General features: G+C 37.6%; 1 protein-coding gene across 3 annotated transcripts in view; it reads right to left on the bottom strand.

Moving 5' to 3' along the window:
- The window catches only part of LOC6047586 (ribosomal protein S6 kinase 2 beta), a 60,106-nt gene that overhangs the window by 938 nt on the left and 32,684 nt on the right, over positions 1-26,484 (bottom strand). For all 3 annotated transcript variants that reach the window (XM_038261658.1, XM_038261657.1, XM_038261659.1), the window contains 6 exons: positions 8,178-8,531; positions 7,803-8,111; positions 1,631-1,792; positions 1,245-1,567; positions 888-1,173; positions 16-591 (listed from right to left, as the gene is read on the bottom strand). In XM_038261658.1, the coding sequence (XP_038117586.1) occupies positions 16-591; positions 888-1,173; positions 1,245-1,567; positions 1,631-1,792; positions 7,803-8,111; positions 8,178-8,531 (2,010 nt within the window). The remainder of the gene's footprint in view (positions 1-15; positions 592-887; positions 1,174-1,244; positions 1,568-1,630; positions 1,793-7,802; positions 8,112-8,177; positions 8,532-26,484) is intronic.

Genomic DNA, 26,484 nt, shown 5'->3' with positions numbered 1-26,484 from the left:
TTCAAGCGCACTCACTCCCGTCTCCAGGTCAACCTTGCCGGAACCTATCCGGGCCAGAATCATGTCAGGCGAGTCGTTTGGCGTGCTAGCGAACGGCGTCTTCCCGTCCAGCATGATGTACAGCAGCACGCCCAGCGACCAGATGTCGCACGCCAGATCGTAGCCCTGTTTCTTCAACACTTCCGGAGCGACAAAGTTCGCCGTATAGCAGGGCGTCATCAGCAGGCCGTTGTCCGCCCGCAGCTGCTTGGCGAAGCCCAGATCGCACAACTTGAGCGATTCGGGCGTGTGATTGACCGACGCGTACAGCAGGTTGGAAGGCTTCAGATCGCGATGGACGACGCCGTGCTCGTGCAGGTACGCCACGGACGAAACGACCGTCTTGAGGACGGCACTCGCTTCGACCTCGGTCATGTACTGGATGGCTAGGATTCGGTCAAGCAGCTCGCCACCCTTGAGCAGTTCCATCACCAGGTACACGTACGACGGATCCTCGTGAACGCCGTACAGAGAGACAATGTTCGGGTGGTTGCTGTACCGGAGCAGGATTTCCACCTCCTCGCGGCAATCGTGGCTGGATTTGTCGATGATCTGAAAATGAATGCAAAAAATCGTTATTTTGTTTCAGATTTCCTTTGTGATAAATATATCATCATCACTACGTCACTAAGAAATTGCAGTTCCTGAGGGAACACTTTTGAAGAATATTAATATTCTCCCCAGAATTCAGAAGAGAAATTATCAACAACTATCAAAAGTTTCGTAAATTGATTTGTTTATATAAATAGTGAAAACGGCATCTGCTAAAGATATGAGCTTTTCCTCTTGCAAAAACAAAACAAAATACGATCATTCCCTTCAAAAACAAACATCAATCAACCACCCACCTTAACCGCGTAGTGCTTCCGCGTGGATCGACTCTCGCAAAGCCGGCATATCGAGAACGTTCCCCGGCCCAGCTCCTGCATCAGCGAGTACTCGTCGGCAAAGGCTCCCGGCTTGACGCCCGGAATCTCGTTCGAAAACGGTGACCGCGTGGTCGGCTGCTGGTTCATCAGGCTCCCGGTTCCGTTGGCAAAGTTGGGCGTATCTTCCAGCAGCCCGGGCGCGACAAAGCTAAAGCCGCGGAATATTTCGTGCGCACTTGCGCTAACCGGCCCACCCGGAGAATCCCTGCAAAAAAAAAGGTACAGTTTATAATTTGATCCACCCTCGAAATAAATTCCCCCCCAAGACGGACTCACTTTGGCGACTTGTTGGTGTACTCCGTGTCGAAGTAGAACGCCTCGTCGCGCGACACGGCCGGAATGAACGGTGGGCGTACCTCCTTCCGCTCGAACCCGGTCCAGTCGACGTTGGCGAAGAATTCGTGCCGTTTGATGTCCTCGATTCCGTTCGGTCCCACGCCCAACCGGTTCTGGGGATTGCGCTTGAACAGCGCCCGCAGCAAACTTTGCGCCTCCGGGCTCAGGTTCTCCGGCATGCCCAGTTTCGTTTTTAGAATCTGGTTCATCGTGTCGTTCCGGTTGCTGCCGTGGAAAGGCAAGTTACCCGTCAGCATTTCAAACTAAAAAAAAAAGAAAATCAATCATTTTGTTTGTGTAACAACTAGTAAGAAAATCAAACAAACCATCAAAACGCCAAACGACCACCAGTCGGCGGCGAATGTGTGTCCCTTCCGGTTGACCACCTCCGGTGCCATGTACTCGACCGTGCCGCAGAAGCTGTACGTTTTGGAACCATCCAGCGGTTGTTTCGACAGACCAAAGTCCGTTAAAGCTATGTGACCGTCCTGGAAAGATAGAAGTAAAAGAAGAAAAAAAATAGCGGTGATAAGTGGTGCTGTCCTCTTGCAGGAAGAAAGGACAAATGGTGCCGTGTACTCTCTATCTAAGATGCTAGACATTTCTAAGGAAACCAATTTCCTGTCCAGAGTACATTTTTCTTAGCCTCATTTCCTTGCTTTAACCATATCTGAGCTGGTTTAGAAATCCTCAACTGTAACGTTTTAAATAGTTTTTGTTAATTTTAAACATATTTGAATCTCCCGGCAATGAGCATTTTTTTCAGAAATAGTCAAAACTTGAGAATAAATTGTTACCCCTTTTAATCGCATTATGCAATTGGTTGTAACGCATGTTTTGAGCATACCTAGGCGTTTTACTTTCCCAAAAACCGACCAACTCAACGCGAAGCTTTGGGGATACCGAGGAGGATTTCCCTTGTCTTCTTAAAAACGTCAACTGTTCGTGTGGTCTGATTTTTAAAAGAAAATTTCTGCCTGGTTCATTGATGGCCTCTTTACAATAAAACTAATGCGAAACTATTTAAAACAGGAGGATGCTAAAGGCCGCCATGAATGCATGTTATTATTAATAATTCAGTTTTTGTTATAAGATTCGCAATCAGCAATTTTCAGTGTAAGAACGGGCCTTGACCGATCTTATGCACCAGGTTCCCGACGAACACGCACTGCCCTTACACCTACATCTCACCCTTGCTCTGAGTCAGTACGAGCAACACACTAGAACACGCTTTGAGTGTTCGTGCCAGGCATGCACACCTTCTTTTCCGGTTACGCATTCTAACTAGGCCGGGGGTGGTACATTACGTAGGGTTTAATGTAAGTATAAGCGCCTAACCATCTATAGTGTACCTCAAAATCAAACCATCCACATTAACGACCCCCGGGTCTTTTGTGGTCTCTATTGCAAGTTTCTGCTCGAACCTAGGAGCAGGCTTGCCACAAATACAGATTTTTTTGGCACATACCAAACACTCAATCGAGTATAACTTTAAAGAATAATATTCTTACCAAAAACTGAACATGCCAAAAGATGCTAACAATGTTTATCTTTTTGGCCAATTTAACAAAAACTGCTCAAATTTATTTTAACTGTAAAAAAAATTCGTTTGTGTTTCGGGTCTGTGCTGAAAAATCTGTATTTGTGGCAAGCCTGCCTAGGAGTCCGAAGGCTTGAATGGGGAGAGCACCCAAACCTCTTTTTACTCCAAGGAACCTTCCACCCCAGTGTTTGAACTGACGACCTTTGGATTGCGAGTCCAACCGCCGCCAGAGATTCCACCGGAATAGGCTTGGTTTGGTGTGTTGTTTGTACTTATGGCATGGAGGCGACTCCTACACCTGGAATGACTTAACGACCTAACAACCAAGGCCGGGACCGACATTTTACTTCCTCATCCGATGGAAGTTTGCAGCAGATGGGAATCGAACCCAGAATCATCCGCTTACAAAGCGGACAGCGTAACCATTCGGCCACGCACTGCCACTCCTATAGTGTACCTACCAACTTTCATTAAAGCAAAAACTGTTTTATTTTTAGTTTGAATTCAAAAACTAGTTGTTATTTACTGTGTATTGTTTTCTCCTGAAATCTTTCCTAGTGTTGAGTCGTGTTTATCTGTTGCTATTTCTTTTGTCGCGGTGTTTTGTTTCAATTTTTGGTCCTGAGCATGTTATAAAAGTTTATCAAAAGTACATTAGTATATTTGTGTTAATACTTTAACCATTCCATAAATTGAGCAAGGGCTCAAACCTCACTTGTTTGAAAAAGGGTGAAGATTGAAAACAATAGACAATAAAAGAGAATATATCTTATAAAAAATCAAGAATCAATAGTAAGAGCATAATGATTGTATTTTAAAGAATAAAAATGAGAAGCTGGATGTAGTAGATGTAAAATAAGACAATAGTTAATAAATAGAGATAAAAAAAACAATCTTAGATTATGGTAATGATAATTTATAGGACAGATGAAGAATTATTCAAGTAAATAAATTCGCAATAAAATCAAAAAAGATTAGGCAAAAGATAAATAGACTTGATTTTACTAAAACATTAAGGAAAAGTATATTTTTAAGAAAAAGAAACAATGTTTGTTACAGTTGGTAAAAACGAGTAGAAAAGCTTTGAGAGATAAGTAAAATCAAAATCAAATGATGGATATTAAAAAGACGAATAAGTGAAGAAGTGAGAATCAGCAGAGCAAAATAAAAAAGGAGTTAGGTGGTAGCTAAGATTGGAGAGAAGAGAAACCCCGTTGTGCGATGTTTCAGGTACATCCACAGCAGTTGACTCAACATACTGCGAATCAAAACAATACCGTCTACAATCACAAATTACTTCTCTTTCCCACATTGTCGCACCCCTTTCTTTCAGCCGTCTCGACTCTGACCCGCGGTGGTCAAAGGTTTACGATCCGTTTCCACAGGCCACCAGCTAGGTCATCATGAAAACCAAGCCAACGTGCAGGTAAGAAAATAGGACTCTTTCAAGGAACCAGAGCTATACTGTTCTGATCAAGATAATTCGGATGATCTAACAGAACTACGGATGTAGCTAGTTGCGCTCCTTCCAGGATGTTCCTTACGTGGACGTCAACCGAAGAGCACGCAACAAGATCAGTGCCATTGCATGCTCTTAGGTATCAATCCTTTTTTCCTTCCATTGTTTTTGAAAAGTGCTCAAAACGCCAAAATTTACGGGAATACAGGAATCGATTCTCCAGACAATTTTATATAAAAGTCTCCATTTTGACCACAAGTCCAATCCTTGTGTAGTTACAGCAGTTTTAAACTAAAAAATGTTGAAAAAATAGATTTTTTGATAGTTTTTGACAACAACTTCCAGGGTGCACCCTTAAAAATGCCTAAAAAACGTAGCACCTTATTCTAAAAAAAATCAACAGCAAATTTGATATTTCATCTGAATTAAATATAAAAAATTTAAACGATTTTATTTTGCCGAAAACCCAACGAAAACCTATTTTTAAGCCTTCCTCACTTTACTGAGGAAAGGCTATAAAATCACTCGAAAAACGAACTGCTCGATTCGACCCCGTAGACCCACTTTCACGTATACCTATCGACTCAGTTTCAAAAAAATGAACAAATGTATGTGCGTGTGTATGTCTGTGAGCCCATGCTCCCAAAAAAATGCACTCGATTATCTCCGGACTGGTCGAACAGATTTGGACCGTTCTGTCTTCATTCGATTTCAAATTTTTCAAAAATCCTATCAGAAGAAATGGGTAATGAAGCTCAAATTATTTAACTAGAGAGCGATTTTGTGACCAATCTTTTGTAAAAAGATACGGCGTGTAACAAGATAGTACATGAGAGACGATGTACTAAATGAATGTGAGGAAGGCACCAACCACCTAAAAGCGGATTAAGCACCGTTTTTTTTTTAATTATAACTCAAGTTATAACTTCGGTATCAGATTTTGCGCAATCCTAATCTGTAGCCTAATCAATACTGCTTCGTATGATTTACCAGAGTACATGAGCAACTCTCTACGAAATCGGTCGATTTCGAACATTTTTATTTTTTGTATATTTTTATTTGACTTAAACTTTGTGGGGGCCTTCCCTATGACCAAATCTGGAGTTTTTTTTTTTTTTTTTTGAAAAGGTCCAATAAACCAAATTTCCAGTTTTTGTTTTTTGGGTGTTTTTAGAACCGCCTTGAGTCAGGGGTATTGAAAAACACCCAAAAAGCAAAAACTGAAAATTTGGTTTATTGGTCCTTTTCAAAAAAAACTCCAGAAATAAGCTATTTTGCGTCATTGGTTCACCCATAAAAGTCTCCATACAATTTTGGCTGCTGTCCATACAAAAATGGTATGTAAATATTCAAACAGCTGTAACTTTTTAGAGAATTTTCTGATCAATTTGGTGTCTTGGGCAAAGTTGTAGGTATTGTTGAGGACTTATGGGAAAAAATAGGCACACGGAAAAAAAATTATCAACTTTTTTTTCACTAAAACTCAATTTCCCAAAATACGTATTTTTTGATTTTCGAGATTTTTTGATATGTTTTAGGGGACAAAAATCCGCAATTTTTGAGCCATAGAGAAACATGGTCAAAAAATCTGCCGCCGAGTTATGAATTTTTGAAAAAAAAACAGTGATTTTTGGAAAAAAAAATAAGTTGTATGCAAAAACAAGTTTGACATTATTTTTTAATGCAAAATTGAATTTAAATCAATACTAACATTTTAAAAGGGCCAAACATTGAATATTACGCCCATTTAAAATGCTAGTCTTGATTTAAAAAATTTCAAAATATTTTTTTTCGAAAAGATCGGAAAATTTCACGAATATTTCATGCATTAAAATTGAAAATCGGACCATTATTTGCTGAGATATGGTCATTAGAAAATGGTGGGTTGTTTTGGTGAGATTAAGAAAACTTCGATTTTCGTGTTTCTTTTTCTTAAAGCGGCTTTATCTCAGCAACCCGAGGTCCAATCTTCAATATCTCTTAGACAAAGGTGCTAATTACTTCAATTTCTTTTTTAATAAATTTGGCTTATGTTCATCCCTAAGCATTTTCAAAGATCGTTTGAAATTGTATCTAGCTCAACCTGAAATAGTTGAGAAACTTATTAAATCCATTGACATTTTAAGTTAAACAATATTTTATAACTATTACTTCATGTTTCCTTTATTGTTCCGATACAGTTGTCCATTCTATATTTTCATTTGCCACATTCATCTCGTAGGTTCTTTTTTTCTTTTATTTTCTTTCCAGCCCGTAACAGCCAGTTCCGAACTCCTGTAAAGGTTTCCACCGATGGAGTTCTGTCTTCAGCCGCAGTTCATTATTAACTTTATAATTGTATTTATTTATTGTATTTTTTTAACCGAAAAGAAGCAGGTTTTTATGCCAGCATTCTAGTGGCTTTTCCTGTCCAAGGCAAATTGATCAAATAAACAAACAATCAATCAATCAATCAATTTTATAGCAAATTTTCTGAACTTTTCAAAAAAAATATATTTTTAGAAACGGTCACTCATGGTCACTATTTTTAAAAATTGAAAAACTGCAAATATTTTACTAAAATCAAACTTTCGGTGGCTATATCTTGAAAACGGAGCCCTTTATCAAAAAATCTGTAAAGACGGCTTAGTGTGATTAAAATGGGTATATTTCCCCTACTTTTCGATTGCAAATTCAATTTTGCATTAAAAAATAATGTCAAACTTGATTTTGCATGAAACTTCGTTTTTTTTCCAAAAATCACTATTTTTCAAAAATTCATAACTCTGCGGTAGATTTTTTTACCTTGTTTCTCTATGGCTCAAAAGTTGCGGATTTTTGTCCCCTAAAACATATCAAAAAATCTCGAAAATCAAAAAATACGTATTTTGGGAAATTGAGTCTTAGTGAAAAAATAGTTGATTAAAAAATCTGCAAAAAAAAAATCCGTGTACCTACTTTTTTCTCAAAAGTCCTCAACAATACCTACAACTTGCCTACAACATACCATTTTTGTATGGACAGCAGCCAAAATTGTTTGGAGACTTGTATGGATGAACCAATCACACAAAATAGTTTATTTGGTGATAGGGAAGGCCCACAAAGTTTGAGCCAAATCAAAAAATTCAAATAAAATCCATTTCCGGTTTTGGTAGAGAATGGCTCTTATGGAGCAAAAATGTCAAATGATCATATAGGAAATATATTTAGTAAATTTTAAACCATTGAAAAAATACATCTTAAATATTTGTAGTACAATTAAAACAGAGTAAATCAAAAACTATAAAACACATTTATATCGGGAGTACGAAGTAATTGTATTTTGTAATTTTGGAAGGTTGAATATAACCTCTTTTGTTTGGACTGAAAAAAATTACATTACCCCAGACAAGTGGTAAAATTACACATTTTCAGAGGTAAAATTACAAAAAAAAAAACAAATTGACATAAGAAGTATCTCTTCCTAGATGCTTTATGTTTTTTTACTGTGTATACTAAAAACAGTGACGATTGTTACCTGATCCAGCAGAATGTTCTCCGGCTTCAGGTCGCGATAAATAATGCCCAGCCCGTGCAGGTGGTTCAGGGCCAGCGCCAGCTCCGCCAGGTAGAACTTGACGTCCTCCTCGGTGAACATCACCTCCTTGCTCAGCCGCGTGAACAAATCACCCCCGCGCAGAAAGTCCAGTATGAGGTACAGCTTGCCGGGCGTCTGGAACGCGTAGTGCAGCTTCACGATGAACGCGTGGCCCACGTCGGCCAGGATGTTGCGCTCGTTGGTGCTGCGGACCCGGTCCTTCACCTTCAGGGTAGCCTTCTTCAGCACCTACGTTTGGATGAGACGAGAGGGATGGTGAATGTTGGTAACAAGAGGACAATTATTTCTCCGTACCTTCATCGCGTACAGCGTGCCCGCGTCTTTGCCAACAATTTTCCTAACTAGAAACACCTTGCCAAACGAGCCCTCGCCGAGCACCTTGAGCAGCTCGAACTGGGACGGGTCGGCTTTTTCGTGACCCTCGCGGACCACATCCCGGATGTCGTACTCCTGCTCGTCCCCGTCTGGCCGGGCCGGGTCGAGGTCCATCGCTTCGACGTCCTGGTCCTCGAGGTGGGGGTGTGGCAGGTGGTACTGATGCTGCTGGTGCATTTGGCCACCCGGATCCAGCTGGGGCAAAGTTGGCTGGCCGAGCAACGCATCGTATCCCTCGTCGACGACCATCTCGACATTATCCTGCGAGGACGACTGCAAGGAAAAGAAGAGAGCAGCGTTAGTCAAATTGGCAGAAATGCTCGAGATACTGGAGAAGAGTTCTCCCAAATCCCGCTGAGCATGCAACAAACTTGCGAAAACATTCCGAATAGCCATGTTCTAACGAGGGGGAAAGAAACGAAACTCCCAACAAAAGCCAAACATTGCAAAGCGAAATTAAGCATGAATTAAAGCAAATACACGCGCAATTTGCCACATTGAAATGTTTGCCAATACTCGGGAGTTGGAGTCAACATCTGCTAATGTGTGATGCCGAGGGACTTTGTGGCTGTTTGCCCAAGAAGCGGAGGGCTGTGCTTGACAAAAACGTGGGAAAATCGAGCATTAAATCACATTTTCCTCACTCTAAATTACGGATCCTTCACGTATGATAGAAAATTCTCTGTACCCAATTGACCCATGAAATCAAATGTCAACCTTTAGTTCCTCGAACCCAGTTCATTTCCAAAAACCCAATTGCAATCAATTGCTCTCAATGAACCCATTGATTTTCCATCGAAAGGAGGTAAAACTTCGCAAAGCCAATCAAATAATTAAGCCGCAATTATCAACATCGCCAACGCAACATTGGCGGGCAGACCTCGTGGACCCACCCCGGTCGCTATAAATATGTTGCAACGTTTTCCCCCACATCCGCGCATACTTTCCAATTAGAGAAGCATAAATTCAGGCCACACAATCGGCACGAGAATCCGTCACCACGGAAACATAAATGTGGTGCGGTACGCTTTCTCGGATTTTCACACGACCACAGCATCCTTTTCTAGACTGTTCCATTTTTGGTGTGCGAGTTGCTTGAAGATGAAAACAAGGCCACCGCCGCCTTGCTGATGCATCTAGGGACCATATCGAGTGACGAGGTCTAGTTTAGATTGTCATTCATGAATATGGGCTGGGTACCTTTGACTAATATAACTTTGCCTAACAATTTCCTTTTGTTGTTTTTTTTTTATTTTCAAATTGCTGTAAACAACATCACAAACAGTTTTCGGATGTTCAATTGAATACGGTGCGGTCTTCAAGTAAAACGCCCAGCAACTCAAATCGCGTATCAAGTGCGCAAATTGTGGTGAAAGCTACACGACGTATTTCCGAGAGATGCTTATGCGCTTCCGTGCCTGTCTGCCGAAACAAGGTTAAAAAGAATTTAAGTGTGCCAATCCGCCTAGAAAAACATTCGTATGATCAAGAAATGAACGTGCAACCCAAACCTGGACCTGAAACAGATGTTTAGCGAGTGCTACAAAAATCATGCCGTGTCCAAGGCCAAGCAAGGCGAAAATATCATATTTTTTTATATTTTTCCGACATGCTCTTATGCTGAACTTGCATGCATTGAAAAAAAAAAGATTTTTTCCAAGAACAAAAACAATCACAAGAGAGTTATTCTAATAAATCCAAAATTCCTTGAACTAATCCACCTCTTACCCGTCTCTTCTTCACCTATTAATCTCTTTCCCTCAGTTACATACAGTACTGGTCAAAAGTATATGACATCGTCCGATTTGTCAAACCTAACTTCAAATTCAAATTGTTGATTTTCGCTCGTATTTCGACCAAACCTCATGAAATTTTCAGCATAAGCAGATCGGAATGTCTACAATCATTCACTCATCAATTCGCTACCTATTATCATTTCAAAGTAATTGACATTTTCGTAAAAAATGTGATTTTGACCGACACTCACTATTTTGACGATATCTTCAAAAAAATTGATCGGACTAGTTGCATATTTTGAGTATTTAATCTTGAGATAGTTTCTTATGATTATCCCAAACTTCAGCTAAATTCATTCGCAACAAAAAGTTTTGAACTTAATTTTTTTTTTTTTTTTTTTTTTTTTAGGAGGGTGATCCAGCCGCACATCGTTCATGTCGAAACCTCTAAACTGGGCCCTCGTCCTGTCACGTCCGTCAGTAGTCTTGTCGTACATTACAACTAGAACCAGATCTGCCAATGAATTAGTACACTTCGACCAAATAAACTCTGACGCTGTATGGATCTGACTCTAGAATAAATGCACAGTTGGGTGTTATTCATAAGTCCAAAATGTTCAATTATTCATATAAGTCCAAATATTCATTTGCGGATAACTACCTAACTTGAATTGAATACAAGATTTAAAGCAACCTATCCGAAAGCTACTCTTATCTCAAATCCCCGACATTTTAATTATTAACCAAAAAAAACGTTTCTTTTAAAACCTGTCTGGCTTCTTTTAAAAAACAAAAAAAAATAACAATTGATATTTTACAAGTCGTCAATTGAAAAAGAGACGACCATTTGTTCGTCAGAATTCCAGTAGATCCTCGATTCGCAACAATGGTCGATACAATCATAATCCGACAACCGTTAGTTCAACAGATCAACGAATTTAGTCCGATATCATTTCACTATTGATTGATCGAGACTCTATGGAAATTTTGACAAATCAGAATGGTTTTTATGCTACTTGATTCTGATAGAATTACTAAATTCACTGTTAATAATTTTGTCCCTAAATAACTAAAGGCAAAGTATAAAAAGTTGATATTTATAGTTAAAATCCTAAATTCTACAAACACTATTTTTTTAAACCCGCATCCTAACCTGACACCCACATTAAGATAGGGAAAAATCACATATGTAGCGGTTCATTGTACAAATGTGATATTTCCACTATCAGAGAACCTCCTTGTCTCGATGACAGCTTACCGGCCATCGATTAAGCCCTGAGACTACGCCAAAGTGGGTTCTCGCAGCATGAAGTGGTGTCCATGTGTAAAAATGGAAGCTTCAGCAATATACTGAACACTTCTATTTTAATTCCACATCGAATCAAATCATACTCTTTGCCAAACAAGCATCAAACCTATGACACTCATTATGGCAAAGCCCAGGGAAAAAAGTTTTGAACTTCAAATAAATGAAAAACACTTAATTTTCGCATGTTCAAAATTAAAAGAATTCGTACCGGCCCTCCGTCACCATATCGAAAAATGAAACTCAAAATCTTGATCTGAGACCAAAATCACACCTTAGAACAAAGATTCGCGCAAATCAAAGAGGGAACACAGCAAATGCTTTATGTGTTAGCGGAGAAAGAACTAAAGATTATTGAACCGTTTGTACTGAGGTTTGTCACACAATGTCCATTAGGGTGGTAAAATTTCGTGCTACCCTCTGAAATCAAAAAATGACTCAACAAATTTTTTGTCCACCACAGCTTAACAACCGAAACAGTAGCTTTTCTCTATAAATTTCGAAGATTGCCGTGGTCAGAATCAGCTAAAATTTGTAATTTAGCCTAGATAGAGATCGTCCTGGGTTCGATCCCAGACGGTTCCGGTGGCATTTTTCGAGAAGAGATTTGTTCCGTCGGACGGAGAAGTAAATGTTGTCCCCAGACTAACCAAGAGAGGTCGTTAGCTCAGTCCAGGTGTACACAGCAAAAAATCCGATGGTAAAATCGCATGCAAAAGCATGCACATCACTTTCTTCAAAAAAAGACACTTAATATTACACGCTGCATGTACAATTTTTGCAAACACAAAAAAATAGTTGCAACCGAGGGGACTCAAACCCAGCACCAACAGATAGGACTGGCGCCTTAGCCCGCTCGGCCATCAGACCGATGAAAAATGGAAAGGATAAACGAGAATGTGCGCTTGACATTTCGGTTAAGTAGGTTTCCCATATGGGGCTACATATTTCAGGGTGTAATATTAAACCGAATTTCATAAAATAATGCAAAATATATTTTACACCCAGGCCTTTTACACGCAGCTGGATTACAACTTTATTTGCTGTGTAGGAGTCGTCTACCTGGGTCATGTCTCGGTGGAGTCGCTGGTAGGCAGTTGGACTAACAATCCAAAGGTCGTCAGTTCGAATCCCGGGGTGGATGGAAGCTTAGGTGTAAGAAGAGCTCAGCAATCAAGCCTTCGGACACCTAGTTTCGAGTAGGAATCTCGCAATCGAGAACGCCAAGGCTATGCTGTAGAGCGAATAATTTGATTTGTTTTTTTTTAGGGATCGTTCATTTTTTAAGTAACGCAGTAAAGGCGGGAGGAGGGGGTTCGAAGGCCATGTTACGCTGCATACAAAATAAAATGTTTGGAAATGTTGTTATGAAGAAGGGAAGGTGGTGAAAATCCAAATTTTTGCGTTACGTAATAAAAGAACGCTCCCTTATAGGTCAATCTTTGAACTCAAGGGGAAGAACCACGGGGCGTCCGGATTTTGACCATCCTGATATCCATGTACTTAAGAGCGAGTTTTTCACCGATGTGAAACAGGTCGTATCGAGGTGCTCCGATTTGGATGAAACTTTCAGCGTTTGTTTGTCTATGCATGAGATGAACTCATGCCAAATATGAGCCCTCTACGACAAAGGGAAGTGGGGTAAAACGGGCATTGAAGTTGGAGGTCCAAAACACATGAAAAATCTTAAAATTGCTCGCATTTCCGTAAAACTTCATCAATTCCAACTCTCTTAGATGCACTCGAAAGGTCTTTTGAAGCCCTTCAAAATGTGCTATAGACATCCAGGATTGGTTTGACTTTTTCTCATAGCTTTTGCAAAAAAAAATTGATTTTTTTAAAACCTTAATAACTTTTGGCAACAGCCTCCAACACCCATACTCCCGTAGGTCAAAAGTTAGGGAATTTCATGGACTATAAGCCTACGGTTTTAACTTTTTGGCCAATCGTAGTTTTTCTCATAGTTTTTCGGTTTTTCTAGAACAAACATTTTACAACGTTAGTTTTTGCCCTGTAGGCCAAGAAGACGGCACTTTTTGGTCTCAATTTTGTCATATTCGGACTCCTCGGTCAATTTCACGTAAGTTAGAAGTATTGGAGTTGTAATTTTGATTTAAAAAATAATTAAATAAAACATTTTTGAAAAAAGAAATAGATCTTATTTACCCTATGATCAATACGTCAAATGCTGTATCAAGTAGGCGAAAACTTGTTTACCCCTAATCCGACAAAATTCTAAATAATATTTTAATTAATTCTAAATGGCATTTTTTCCAATCAAATTCAAAATTGCAACACCTCAATCTAATGTAAAATTTTCTGAGGATTCCGAATATGTCAAAATTGAGACCAAAAAGTGCCGTTATGGAGGCCTACAGAGCAAAAACTAACGTTGTAAAATGTTTGTTCTAGAAAAATCGAAAAACTATGAGAAAAACTGCGATTGGCCAAAAAGTTAATACCGTAAGCTTATAGTCCATGAAATTCCCTAACTTTTGACTTATGGGAGTATGGGTGTTGGAGGCTGTTGCCAAAAGTTATTAATGTTTTAAAAAAATCAATTTTTTTTTGCAAAAGCTATGAGAAAAAGTCAAACCAATCCTGGATGTCTATAGCACATTTTGAAGGGCTTCAAAAGACCTTTCGAATGCATCTAAGAGAGTTGGAATTGATGAAGTTTTACGGAAATTAGAGCAATTTTAAGAATTTTCATGTGTTTTGGACCTCAAACTTCAATGCCCGTTTTACCCCATTTCCCTTTGTCGTAGAGGGCTCATATTTGGCATGAGTTCATCTCATGCATAGACAAACAAACGCTGAAAGTTTCATCCAAATCGGAGCAACTCGATACGACCTCTAGAACAAACCGAGCAGAATCTACAAATACTGCCTCTTAAGGCTACCAACTCTTGCTGAGCAAAAATCCGTACACTTTGCCGATATGACACCATGGTGTAAGGCTAGTATGCAGATCGGAAGGAAAGGGGTCAAGAAACAGCTTCACGAACAGCAGAACAAAGGAGAGGGAGCGATTTCTTGGGGCTTTTCTTAACCCTCTCTGACTTGCTTGCGTTGCCGCTGCTGCCCATTTGATTTTTTTCTTGATCCGTTCCTTCCGAAGTGCGTATACCGCTGTAACAAAAACTGTCAATGAATGGTTTAGATAAATTAAGTCGTTTTTACAGCTCACAAATTTCACAAATGCTATCAGAGTGCTTATGACTTGCACGTTTAAAAGTATTCATAAAATAAACCGTGATTTTAATCAAATCATTATTTTTTGTTAAACGTTTAAAAGTTTACGAAATGTTAAGTTTGTTTTTACGAATAATATCGTTCTTAATGTTTTCACGAACACTTTTCCAGAGTTTTTTTTTTATTGAAAAGGTCCTATAACATGTGAAACACAACAGTTTATAGGACCTTAAAAAAAACTCCAGATTTGTTAATTCAAATGTTCAAATGTTTTAACAAGTTTTAGAAAGCCTTTGGAAATGGATAAATAGAGTTTTTTTTTTTTTTCAAAAGATCCTATCAACATATGAAAGACAATAGTTAAAAAACTCTAGAATTATTGATAATTAAGTTTGAATTGAGGAAACCCAGGAAAACTCTCCCTTATTAATTAAACTCACAGAAAAATAAAAATTTCTAGTTAACAAAAGCTTCGACCAAATCAAAAAGCAATTCAATGATTAAAAAGTTGTTAAAATTCCGTACAAATCCGTATTATGCGTAAAATTCCCTACAAAAAATCCGGCCTGTTAAAAATCCGCGAAGAGGTTCGAAAATCCGTATGGTAAGGAAAAAATCCGTACAGTTGGTAGCCTTACATGTACTTCTTGTCATTAAAAAGATTTATTAAACATTGCTTTAACTAATGCCTTGAAAATTCTTGGAAACCGTTACTTTTTTTAGAATAACCAATGCGGCATGGGATTCCTATGTACATAGAACCTTTTGAAAATGTAAGCGAGAATTAATAGTCACTGTTTTTCTTCAAAACTTAAAATTAAAAGTGTGCAAATTGAATTGATTACGTCAATTAGATCATTAGTAATACTGTTTTAAAAAAGGAAAAAATATATATAGATATTTTTATTCAAACAATTATATCAACTTTTGATAAAAACCAAATCAAAGTAAATCCGTAGTATCATTTCAAAAGGTCAAAACCTGTAAATAAATAGTCTATCCTACACAGTTAAAAAAGTAGTAATCCAGCTGCGTGTAAAAGGCCTGGGTGTAAAATAAATATTGCATTATTTTATGCAATTTTATGTGATTTTACACCCTGAAATATGTAGCCCATCGGTATAGGAAACCTACTTGACCGAAAAGTCAAGCTCATGTATGCGTTTATCGTTACAGCTTTTCATCGGTCTGATGGCCGAGTGGGCTAAGGCGCCAGTCCTTACTGTTGGTGCTGGGATTGAATCCCGTCGGTTGCAACTTTTTTTGTGTTTGCAAAAATTGTACATGCAGTGTGTAATATTAAGTGTTTATTTTCACCAAGGTGATGTGCATGCTTTTGCATGCGATTTTACCATCGGATTTTTTGCTGTGTACTTGCTCTCATGACAGTTCACGGCAAAGTTACAACATTGATTAGAACAAGATTTTTTTTATACCACCAAAACCAATTTTGATCTTTGAATCGAATCCAGAAGGGGAACGATCACCAGTTGTGTTGGTCCGATCCGGAATTTGAACCACGATCTACCGTTTACGAGACGTAAGCGTTACCGCTATGCTGCGTAGTTCGGTCCATTCTAACCTATGCAACACATTTAAATTTCGTTAAATGACGTTTTATTTGTTCTGGAAAAAAATACATGACATCATTATTGTGTACAGCCTTCATAACGAATGACGCATAAGTTAATTAATACGATTGAATAAAAAAATATGTCATTGCAACATCTTTCTTCAAAAAAATAACGTTGATAATAATAAAATTAAATCAACCATAAACCGTCGACCACCCTAGTTGCAATCAATAATTTGTTTCAAAACTAATTTTCACATCAGCACAAATTGTTTCAAGCACCGTCCCGGGGAAAATATGCAATCATAAACTTTTAGAGGTACTCATCACGCACAATCCGCTTTACATTTCCATCGCACACTTGTTGGCAAAGTAGTAACAAGCTCTGCACGGCAGCAAACCGCGTTCCCAAACGGACAATCATGGTCAGACTGCGTGGTCTTTCTGGTGGTCTGTGTCACACACAGGTGGTTTCGCGCGCCAATAAAAGTGGACACAGGTTGCTGTGGGAATATTGATTGTCCACGTGGTTTTCTCGTGCCATCACATCGTAAAATACATTCCCGCCCAAAATTGTGTTATGTGTGAGTGTGTATGTGAGCTTCCCTCCATGTGTGTGTGTGTGTGTGGTCCAATCCAATACCCGCTAACCGGTAGCGAAATTATGGGAAAGTATAGTTTGTATCAGACTTTTGTATATGCCGAATGCTGATACAACTTATTTCAGTCCCGGGTATTAGGTGGTGATAGCCCTCGCGCTGCTTCCAACGACCCGTTTCAGAATGACAGAGCTCCTTGCGGTCCAATTCCGAGGTCGCTGGGCATTGTTCAGCCCCGCCTAAACATAGAAGCAAGCATCTGAAGGAAACTCGATCTATATTTAGACTTCCAATCCCCTCAGGCAAATCAGGGATCAGCGCGTATTTAATAATATAAGAAGAAGAGATAACTTGTTTCAACACTACGGATCAATTCAATACTAGAGTGTAAACCTTCTGATGGCCGACTGCTTAGCGTCCCAGACCACCACCAATCCAAAGGTGTGAGTTCGAATCCCACCTGATTCATTTTAGTTTTTATTCATATTCAAATTCCTGATTCCAAATTTCAAAGGTACCGACCGGGATTTGATCCCTGAACCTTCTATTGGAAGACAGAAGCCGTAACCATTAAGCCACGGAGCCGGTTGTGTATGTGAGCTTCCCATCCGAAATTATTTCCTGCGATCGGATAAAAAGCCCCATCGAGCCGGAACAATTGATATTTGGAATCCCATCATGATTCAATTTTCCCCTGGGCGGAGGAAATTGGCACGTGCACACCCCACAGAACCACAGAGACGGCGAAGACTTAAATCAGATTCCGTGTTATGAAACCTTCTCCCTCGCGAAAGGGATCAGGACGAGTTGGTTCAAAGGGGAAACTAGGCAGCTATCACCGTCTGGGTCAAATCAATTTGATGATTTGTTATGTACATTTAACATTTTTGTTGGTTCAATACAGTTAAACATCATCCAATGTTTGTCAATAAAACTTGATGGTGGCGAAAATACACTAATCTCTCCTATGGGTATCACACTTACAAGAATCCTTCCTGGTAAATCCTTTGCCACTTCTGGGAACTGGATTATCTTGGCGAAGAGCACAGTATCTTTTCGGAAAAGGTGCAAAAACAGCCATCCGAAAGTGAAAACAAAGTTTAAACTTCATTCCCCGCCTGGGATATGAGTCTGGATTTCTAAAATCATCGACTGCTTATCTTCTTCGTGTCATTGAACTCAGAACTGGATTCAAACTTGTTGGAAGGTCCTTGAACCCTTGTCAATCCGAATTGCAGTCAATTTGAATTCAAAGCTTTCTAACATTTAACTTCAGTCCCAAAAAAAAACAACAAATTCATGTAGCCTCAAACATTTGTTTTGACAAAGTTAAAGTCACCCCCACTCCTACTCCAAGACAGAGATACCGTAAACTCAGCCTGAACATAAATATAGGAGGGAATGCTACCGGGAAACGAATCTGTTTTCTTTCCGAAACATTCGTTTATTAAAATCAAATGCCAGCACGTCCATTTGGTTTCCAACCTACGCAAAATGTCTTCTGTTTGGTGGGTGAACCAAACAAACTTAGTTTAACATGATTAATATAGTATTTGTATCAGAAAAACTAAGTAAGTTTTTGATATTCCTTAATTAAATAATACACATTGACATAACAATTTATAACAATATTGACGATTTTCTAAGTTAATTGAGTTATTAAGTTTGGTAGTTTAAAAAAAATAATTTATATTAGCAAAGCTCTTCCCAATAGTTGTTCTAAGTTGTTCCTTGGAACACGGACTTTGAGCTGATGAGGTTTTTGAAAAATATAAAAATCGTTAAGGGACTCAAAACGGGGAAAAACCAAAACGCACCGATTTTACTGGTTAAATCCCATAAAAATTCTAAGTCAAAGCACCAGGTCCTGTCGCAACCAATCAAGCTTACATTTGGGATTCGGGCGCAGTACACCCAGCTGATCATGTCCTGAAATGGTCGCAAAATTGATCCGTTTTATTATGTATGATCTGGGTTTTTTTTCAGAAAAAAACAGTACGAAAAAAATAATCATCAGTTTTTATTTCACTTTTTGTCACAAAATCTCATTTCTAACCAACTGGTAACTTTATCAACATTCCGTCTAAGTAATTTTAGTTAGCAAATTTGATTTTACATTAAAAAAAAAATGTTTCTATCTGAGCCAACGCGAATTTGATTTCAAGTTTTCGCCATGTGCAACTAACTGTAAACTATTTGGAATCCTTTTATTCGGAACAATTTACAGATCGGCCAATGTTCATGGAGTCATGGAAAAATGATAATTAACCCAATGATTCACTTTTATCTATATTTGCAAGCAGTTTTGGTATTCTCGCGCACTCGCGAGAAAAAATCCTCTCTCTCGAGTTCTCGCCGCGGGTCTCGAGCTGCCGAGAGAAACTCACCGATTGCCCGTGCTCTCCTCCGCTCGCGAACGGGCTTTCTCGCGAGCCAGAATTGTCCCTCTCCCTCGCTCCCTCCTTTCCTTCTTCTCGCTCGAATTCCAACACTGTTTGAAAACTTTTCTTGTGAATTTTGGAATGATGTTTCGAATGACTGCAATTTTTACGTTTTATTTCATGTTTTGGAATAAAACCATTTCGCCTTGAAATCCAAAAATTGAATGATCCCAGATATTTTTATAAATTAATTGATATTTTGCAAGTTTTCGAGAGTAGCATGACTGAGATTAATTGTAAATCATTACTTTAAAAAAAATACCATGCGAATTGCTTTAAGTCTATAAATAAACTCATCATCAAATGACCCAAAACTATTATCAACAGAGTGTCAAAATGTGTAACACATTTTAGCAGATAGTTTGGATGATTAAATTTCGCTTCTTCCACCCAAAGCAGAACAGTTTCGGCATGGACACACTTTGCTAAATAACACCATCTTCTGCGTAGGACCTGATCCATCTCCGTTGTATTTTCTCCACTTTCAACAGAAACATTTTCAGCTACCTTAACAAGGTACCCTTCAGCCAACATCCCTCCTTTGGCCACAAAAAGCGCAATTTTGTCCAAATTTAATTATCCTTTTTCTTCGAAGTAATTTTCCACATTTTTTCACCGCGAATCATGTTTTTACTTGTGCACACTACGAATTGGCCAAATTTGTTCTAAATTGAGCCTATTTACAAAAAGTCACTTCCATTCCTGGATTTAAAAGCGTTTTTTTTCTTACATTGGCTATTATCCGAAAATAAACATTTTGTAAACTGGTGAAATGTAATTAAAGTAATGTTACCCATATAAAAAACGAAACTGAAACCCACTAACTAACTTTATCCATCATCCTCCCACACGGTTTAAAATTTCATACACACAAACTAAATCCCTCTGACATGCGATGCGTTTACAGCGCTTTTGAAGCTAATTCCGCTCTCGACGCTCTTCGCTGTTGCATCGTTTCGTGGTGTTCACCAATACATTCTTAGGTGATCTGATACTGTTGGCCCAGTTGATAAGAGATTCGTTCCAAATCAAAGAGTTTGATCATGAATCTTGTTCGAAGCAACGTTTTTTCAAGCTATCAACATTTTTTGAAGATATTTTTTTTTTTTATTTTAGATGGGCAAACATTGATTTTACAATACATGTAAAATACCTACATCTTGTTGTCGCGTGTAATATCGCGAAAAAATCACAATTTCTGCCAAGCTTAAGCTTTCCTCGTTTTGGGTGTAGTCCCAATACAGGTGTTCCAATTCACACCGACCTAGGGAGGAAAAAACCCAAAAGCCAAAACTGCCAACTTTACACATTTTCTCAGGTGAGTGATCCTGTCCAGCAATTCAAACCCTTGTCAGGGACAATCAAGTGCTGGCAGCAGCTTTTCCGAGGAAGCTTGTCAACAGAATTAGCACGCACCTGTTTCATCGCTGTCTCTCTCTCTCGCTCTCACTAATGGCCACACCATCGTCCACGGCACGCGAGTCCGAACACCCACGTGTCCTTAGCGTAGCCGTTGCCATGGCCCAGGACCAGACTCGCCAAGGGGATGAGATTAATGTGGAAACGACGACACCGACACGTAGAGATTGCCGAGAAATTGTTGACAAACACTCAAACGGAGAAGACCTCTGGCTGACGCTTGGTGAAGGCCAACGCACTACTAATTTCTACGAAGAAGCAATTAAAACTTTATCCACTCCGCTCTTCTGCACAAAGTATGGATTCCCGGCAACGGAATTATTCCGATAGCTTTTTTGCCGATTAGTACGGGAGAGGTTGCTGAAACTATAGGCGCAGATTTGTGGAAACGTCTTACTAATTGGCACAACGCCATACAAGATCATTTTAAGACATCCTATACTTTAAGGAAGAAAGCAACTGGTTTTCATGATGGTGAGTAATGTCTTTTAATCAAATTAGACCAATTGAATTTTTTGTGTTTTGTCGGAATTTTTGATAGTAAAGCAGTTCTCTCAGATTTCGGTCATTCGTTTTTTGTAATATTTTTTAATCCGGCTGAAACTTTTTTGGTGCTTTCGGTATGCCCAAAGAAGCCATTTTGCATCATAAGTTTGTCCAATTAATTTTCCATACAAATTTGGCAGCTGTGCATACAAAAATGATAAACACAGCAAAAAATAATGTAAATTTGGAAGCTGTAATTTTGGAAGGTTGAATATTACCTCTTTTATGATGTAATTTTACCTCAATTTAGACTGAAAAAGTGTCATTACACCAGAAAAGTGGTAAAATTACACATTTTCAGAGGTAAAATTACACCTTTTTTCTGACATAAAAGATGTACTACTTCCCAGATGTAATATTACCATGATTTTTTTCTGTGTATGAATATTAAAAAAAAACTGTACCTTTTGAAGGAATTTTTGATCGATTTGGTGTCTTCGGAAAAGTTGTAGGTATGGATATGGGCTACACTGAAAAACAAATGATACACTGCAAAAAAATTGGAAATAAAACACTGTTTGTCACTAATGCTAGATTTGCAACAAAAAAAACACTATTTTTTTAATTTTCTGATATGTTTTAGGGACATTAAATGCCAACTTTTCCGAAATTTCCAGAATCGGCAAAAAATTCAGATACGTTCCTTAGTTGCTGAGATATTGCCATGCAAAGATTTTAAAACATGAAAATTGATGTTTTCCCAGTCTCACCCAAAAAACCAACCATTTTCTATTGTCGATATATCAGCAACTAATGGTCCGATTTTCAATGTTAAAAAATGAAACATGCGTGAAATTTTCTGATCTTTTCGAAACATATATTTTTTAATCAATACTAACATTTCAAAATGGCTAAACATTCAATATTACACCCTTTTATAATGTTAGTATTGATTAAAAAAATGAAATGTTTTTTTTTTAATCAGAAAATTTCACGAATGTTTCATATTTTAACATTGAAAATCGGACCATTAGTTGCTGAGATATCGACATAAGAAAATGGTGTTTGGGTGAGACTTAGAAAACATCAATTTTCCTGTTTTTAAGTCTTTGCATGGAAATATCTCAGCAATTAAGGGTCGTATCAACAAAGTTCAAAAAAGCAAAATAAACAGAATTTTCTCAGCTCTTCAAAAATATTTTTTTTTTTCAAAAGTGGGCAAACACGGGCACTTATTTTAAAAAATAAATAAATGCGTTTTTTTTTATTATAGGGTAATTCTCCGCCAACTCACACAGCAGTTGCCCCGACCCCTCTTCGATTTGCGTGAAACATTGTCCTAAGGGGTAACTTTTGTCCCTGATCACGAATCCGAGGTCCGTTTTTTGATATCTCGTGACGGAGGGGCGGTACGACCCCTTCCATTTTTGAACATGCGAAAAAAGAGGTGTTTTTCAATAATTTGCAGCCTGAAACGGTGATGAGATAGAAATTTGGTGTCAAAGGGACTTTTATGTAAAATTAGACGCCCGATTTGATGGCGTACTCAGAATTCCGAAAAAAAAACGTATTTTTCATCGATAAAAACACTAAAAAAGTTTTAAAAATTCTCCCATTTTCCGTTACTCGACTGTAACAAATTTTGGAACATGTCATTTTATGGGAAATTTAATGTACTTTTCGAATCAACATTGACCCAGAAGGGTCATTTTTTTCATTTAGAACAAAATTTTTCATTTTAAAATTTCGTGTTTTTTCTAACTTTGCAGGGTTATTTTTTAGAGTGTAACAATGTTCTACAAAGTTGTAGAGCAGACAATTACAAAAATTTAATATATAGACATAAGGGGTTTGCTTATAAACATCACGAGTTATTGCGATTTTACGAAAAAAAGTTTTGAAAATGTTGGTCGTCGTTGATCATGGCCGTTCATGGTCACCCGCGACAGACACGGACGACGAAACAAAGAGAAACGCAAAAAGTAACTTTTTCAAAACTTTTTTTTCGTAAAATCGCGATAACTTGTGATGTTTATAAGCAAAGCCCTTATGTCTATATATTTAAATTTTTGTAATTGTCTGCTCTACAACTTTGTAGAAAATTTTTACACTCTAAAAAATACCCCTGCAAAGTAAGAAAAAACACGAAATTTTAATATGAAAAATTTTGTTCCAAATGAAAAAATGACCCTTTTGGGTCAATGTTGATTCGAAAAGTACATTAAATTTCCCATAAAATGACATGTTCCAAAATTTGTTACAGTCGAGTAACGGAAAATGGGAGAATTTTCAAAACTTTTTTAGTGTTTTTTCGATGAAAATTACGTTTTTTTCGGAACACCATTGCACTATGGGGTTTCAGGCGGCCATAAATCGAAAAACCGACATACTCTAATTATTTTTTTGGTATTTTTTTTTTCGAAAATAAACATTCTAACTAAGAAAAATCCAGAGTTTGAAAGTTGTAGGTTCAAAATTCACTGAATTGCAGACCTTCAAAGGCGAAAATGGTAAGAAAAACATGTTTTTGACAAAAATGATTATTTTTCATAGTTGTATTGTGTAGCTGTTTATGTATTTTTCCTGCATCATTATATATATTCAGAAAGGTAATTGATTCAACTTTTTAATAACATTTTACAAAACACACTTTTACAGGCTAAAAAAAAAATAAAAATCAAAAAAGATGGATTTTTATTCAAAATTTAGTTTTTTTCAACTTTGCTAATGGAGTACTTTTTTTGTGTGCATTTGTGCGGTCTGAAAAATTTGCAGCTTAAAATTTGAACCATGTCCTAACTTGTCTCCAAATTTCAAAGTGCACTTATGTGCACTTTTTGAGTTATGCCATTTTGAACATTTTGATTCATGCATGAAAATTAATGATTTCGCGTATACGCTTGGTTAAAATCACATTATTTACCTGCGGAAGCAGAAATGACGTACCTGCTATGTATGTTTTGAAAATGGTTTGATATTCATGACTTTGTTGGTACTTAGGTACGTTTAATAAAATTAGAAATTCCTATTCTAAGTATTTTACAGAAACGATTCGTCGAATATTCATATCAGTTCGTTGTTGTGTTCTTTTGAAAGTATGGATAATAATGCCGTAGTGTCCCTGTACGATATAACGAAGCACTATTTTGAAAACGTGAGAACTACTTTCAGTATATTTGTAAAATTACAACATTGCAGAACCATCACATGATCAACTCAGGAAAAACCACCGAGGAAAAACTACGCATGTTGTTCTGTAGCTTCAAAACGAGGTATACAAAAGCCCATAGAAGAAGTTCATATTTTAAGTAATCTAACGACAATCGGTTACATAGTGATTTTGATTTAGAAGAATTTATCGTGGAAAACGTGAATTTGCAAGTGGATCAACAAAAACGTGGACGAGAATCCATACAATGTTCCATAAAATAAACCGTCTAAAATTCTAAAACACCGCAAAAATCAAATTTTGATTGGAGGAGGAGGGTCTTCAAAGAGAGGTGGATTTTAACTCAAGAAGAAGGGGAGGGAGATTGAACGTAAATCAGAAACTTTAACATAGCATAAACCGCCATTCCGTGCATCAAATAGACAGAGCAAGAATATTAAAATTCACCACATTAATGCATGTGGCCTCAAATATATGAAAAAATCGAAAATGAAACTTATTTTCTGGAAAAATATCAAAATTCATTTGTTTTCATTATACTAAGTACAAACAACACAAAAAAGTCACAAAAAAGCAAAAAAATATTTTTGGCCGCTCGCTTATATGGAAATACCCCATAGTGCATTGGGCGTCTAATCTTACATAAAAGTCCCTTTGACACCAAATTTCTATCTCATCACCGTTTCAGGCTGCAAATTATTGAAAAACACCTCTTTTTTCGCATGTTCATAAATGGAAGGGGTCGTACCGCCCCTCCGTCACGAGATATCAAAAAAACGGACCTCGGATTCGTGATCAGGGACAAAAGTTACCCCTTAGTACAAAGTTTCACGCAAATCGAAAAGGGGTCGGGGCAACTTTTCCCGATTTCGTGTGAGTTGGTAGAGAATTACCCTATAGGCATTTTACCACTTTTGTGGCATTCATGTCTTGGGAAAAAGGTTCAAATTTTGTTGTACAAACTGGTTTCTTTCAGGAAATTTATCATCGAGATCTCCTTTATTTTCTCATTTGCAAGAATGGTTGAAGTGTTCCACTGATGTTGTTATTTTTTCGGCTTCCCTCGAAACCTCTGCAGTCTTGAAGAAATAACTGCGAATATTTTCAAAAAAGTAACCTAAAAATGGCTATAACTTGAAAACGGTACACTTTATCAAAATTTCACTTAAGTACTTTTTTATTGCAAATTCGATTTTACATCAAAAATGAAATTGAAAAATTTTTGCGACTAGTATTTCGATTTTTTTTAAATCGGTATTGATTCTAATACAGCCAAAAAATCATCTTGCTTCATCACAAATAATTCATTTGTAACTAAAGTTTTTTTATGAAAAAATATGTTAATGCAATTCAGTGAAAAAAAATGATCAAATGTTTTTTGACTTCTATAACTATGCTAATTATGCTAATTATGTCCGAAATTTAACAAAAATGTGTGTTTTCATCAATTTTTAATCAAATTTATTGCTTTTTCTTTTTTTTTTCTGACAAGATGGCGGTTAATCACAATCAATATCACTATTTGGCGATAAATGCTTTTTTAGGAGCTTATGGTTTTCAGTAAGCATTTTGCATGCCTAATGCAAATGACTCTCTTAAAACTAAAACCTCACTAAAAGCCATTTTGCTTTTATTGTCACCTGGTATCATGTTCGAGGTATAAAACCTTGTTAGAACCTATAAATCAGCTCTTGCTTATTTGTTGCGGTAAATGCCGAATTAAAACTATAACGCAATCAGTACGCTTCCATAAAACCTCAATAAAACTAGGTGGTAGCTAGTTGGTTTGAAAATATTTTTTGGGTGTCTTGTCCTAATTTGTTTCTTTCTTAAGCTGTAAACTAGACAATCAGTGGCTGAGATACAGATACAGACTGCGATCTATAAGCGTTGAGAAATAAAGTGACCAAATGTTTTATTTTTATTATTGTACAGTCTTCCCACATATTCGGAACACCCACAAATTCGGAACACTTTTGTGACAATTTGTCAATAGCATGCCAAATGCAGCTTTTCTCTCGATCCTACTATTTTTAGGACCTTTATTTGGACATTCTCTTGCTATTTCACTAGCAAAAGTAGTAATTTTTGAACAAAAAACTTCATTTCAAGATTTTTTTATCCTGAGCAGCAAAACACTGCCTTCAAATAGCCTGTTCCATAATTGTGGGATGATATTATGCCTCCCACAATTCTGGAACACCTAAATTGAAATGATATTTTCACAAAAAAAGTTATCAGACCACGGAAAAAACATCACTAAGCTTGAGTTTCACTGGTTTCAGTGTGTGAAATCATTATT

This window comes from Culex quinquefasciatus, chromosome 3 (assembly GCF_015732765.1).
Source record: "Culex quinquefasciatus strain JHB chromosome 3, VPISU_Cqui_1.0_pri_paternal, whole genome shotgun sequence".
NCBI classification, from domain to species: Eukaryota; Metazoa; Arthropoda; class Insecta; order Diptera; family Culicidae; genus Culex; species Culex quinquefasciatus.
This window is presented reverse-complemented; position numbering and strand designations above follow the sequence as displayed.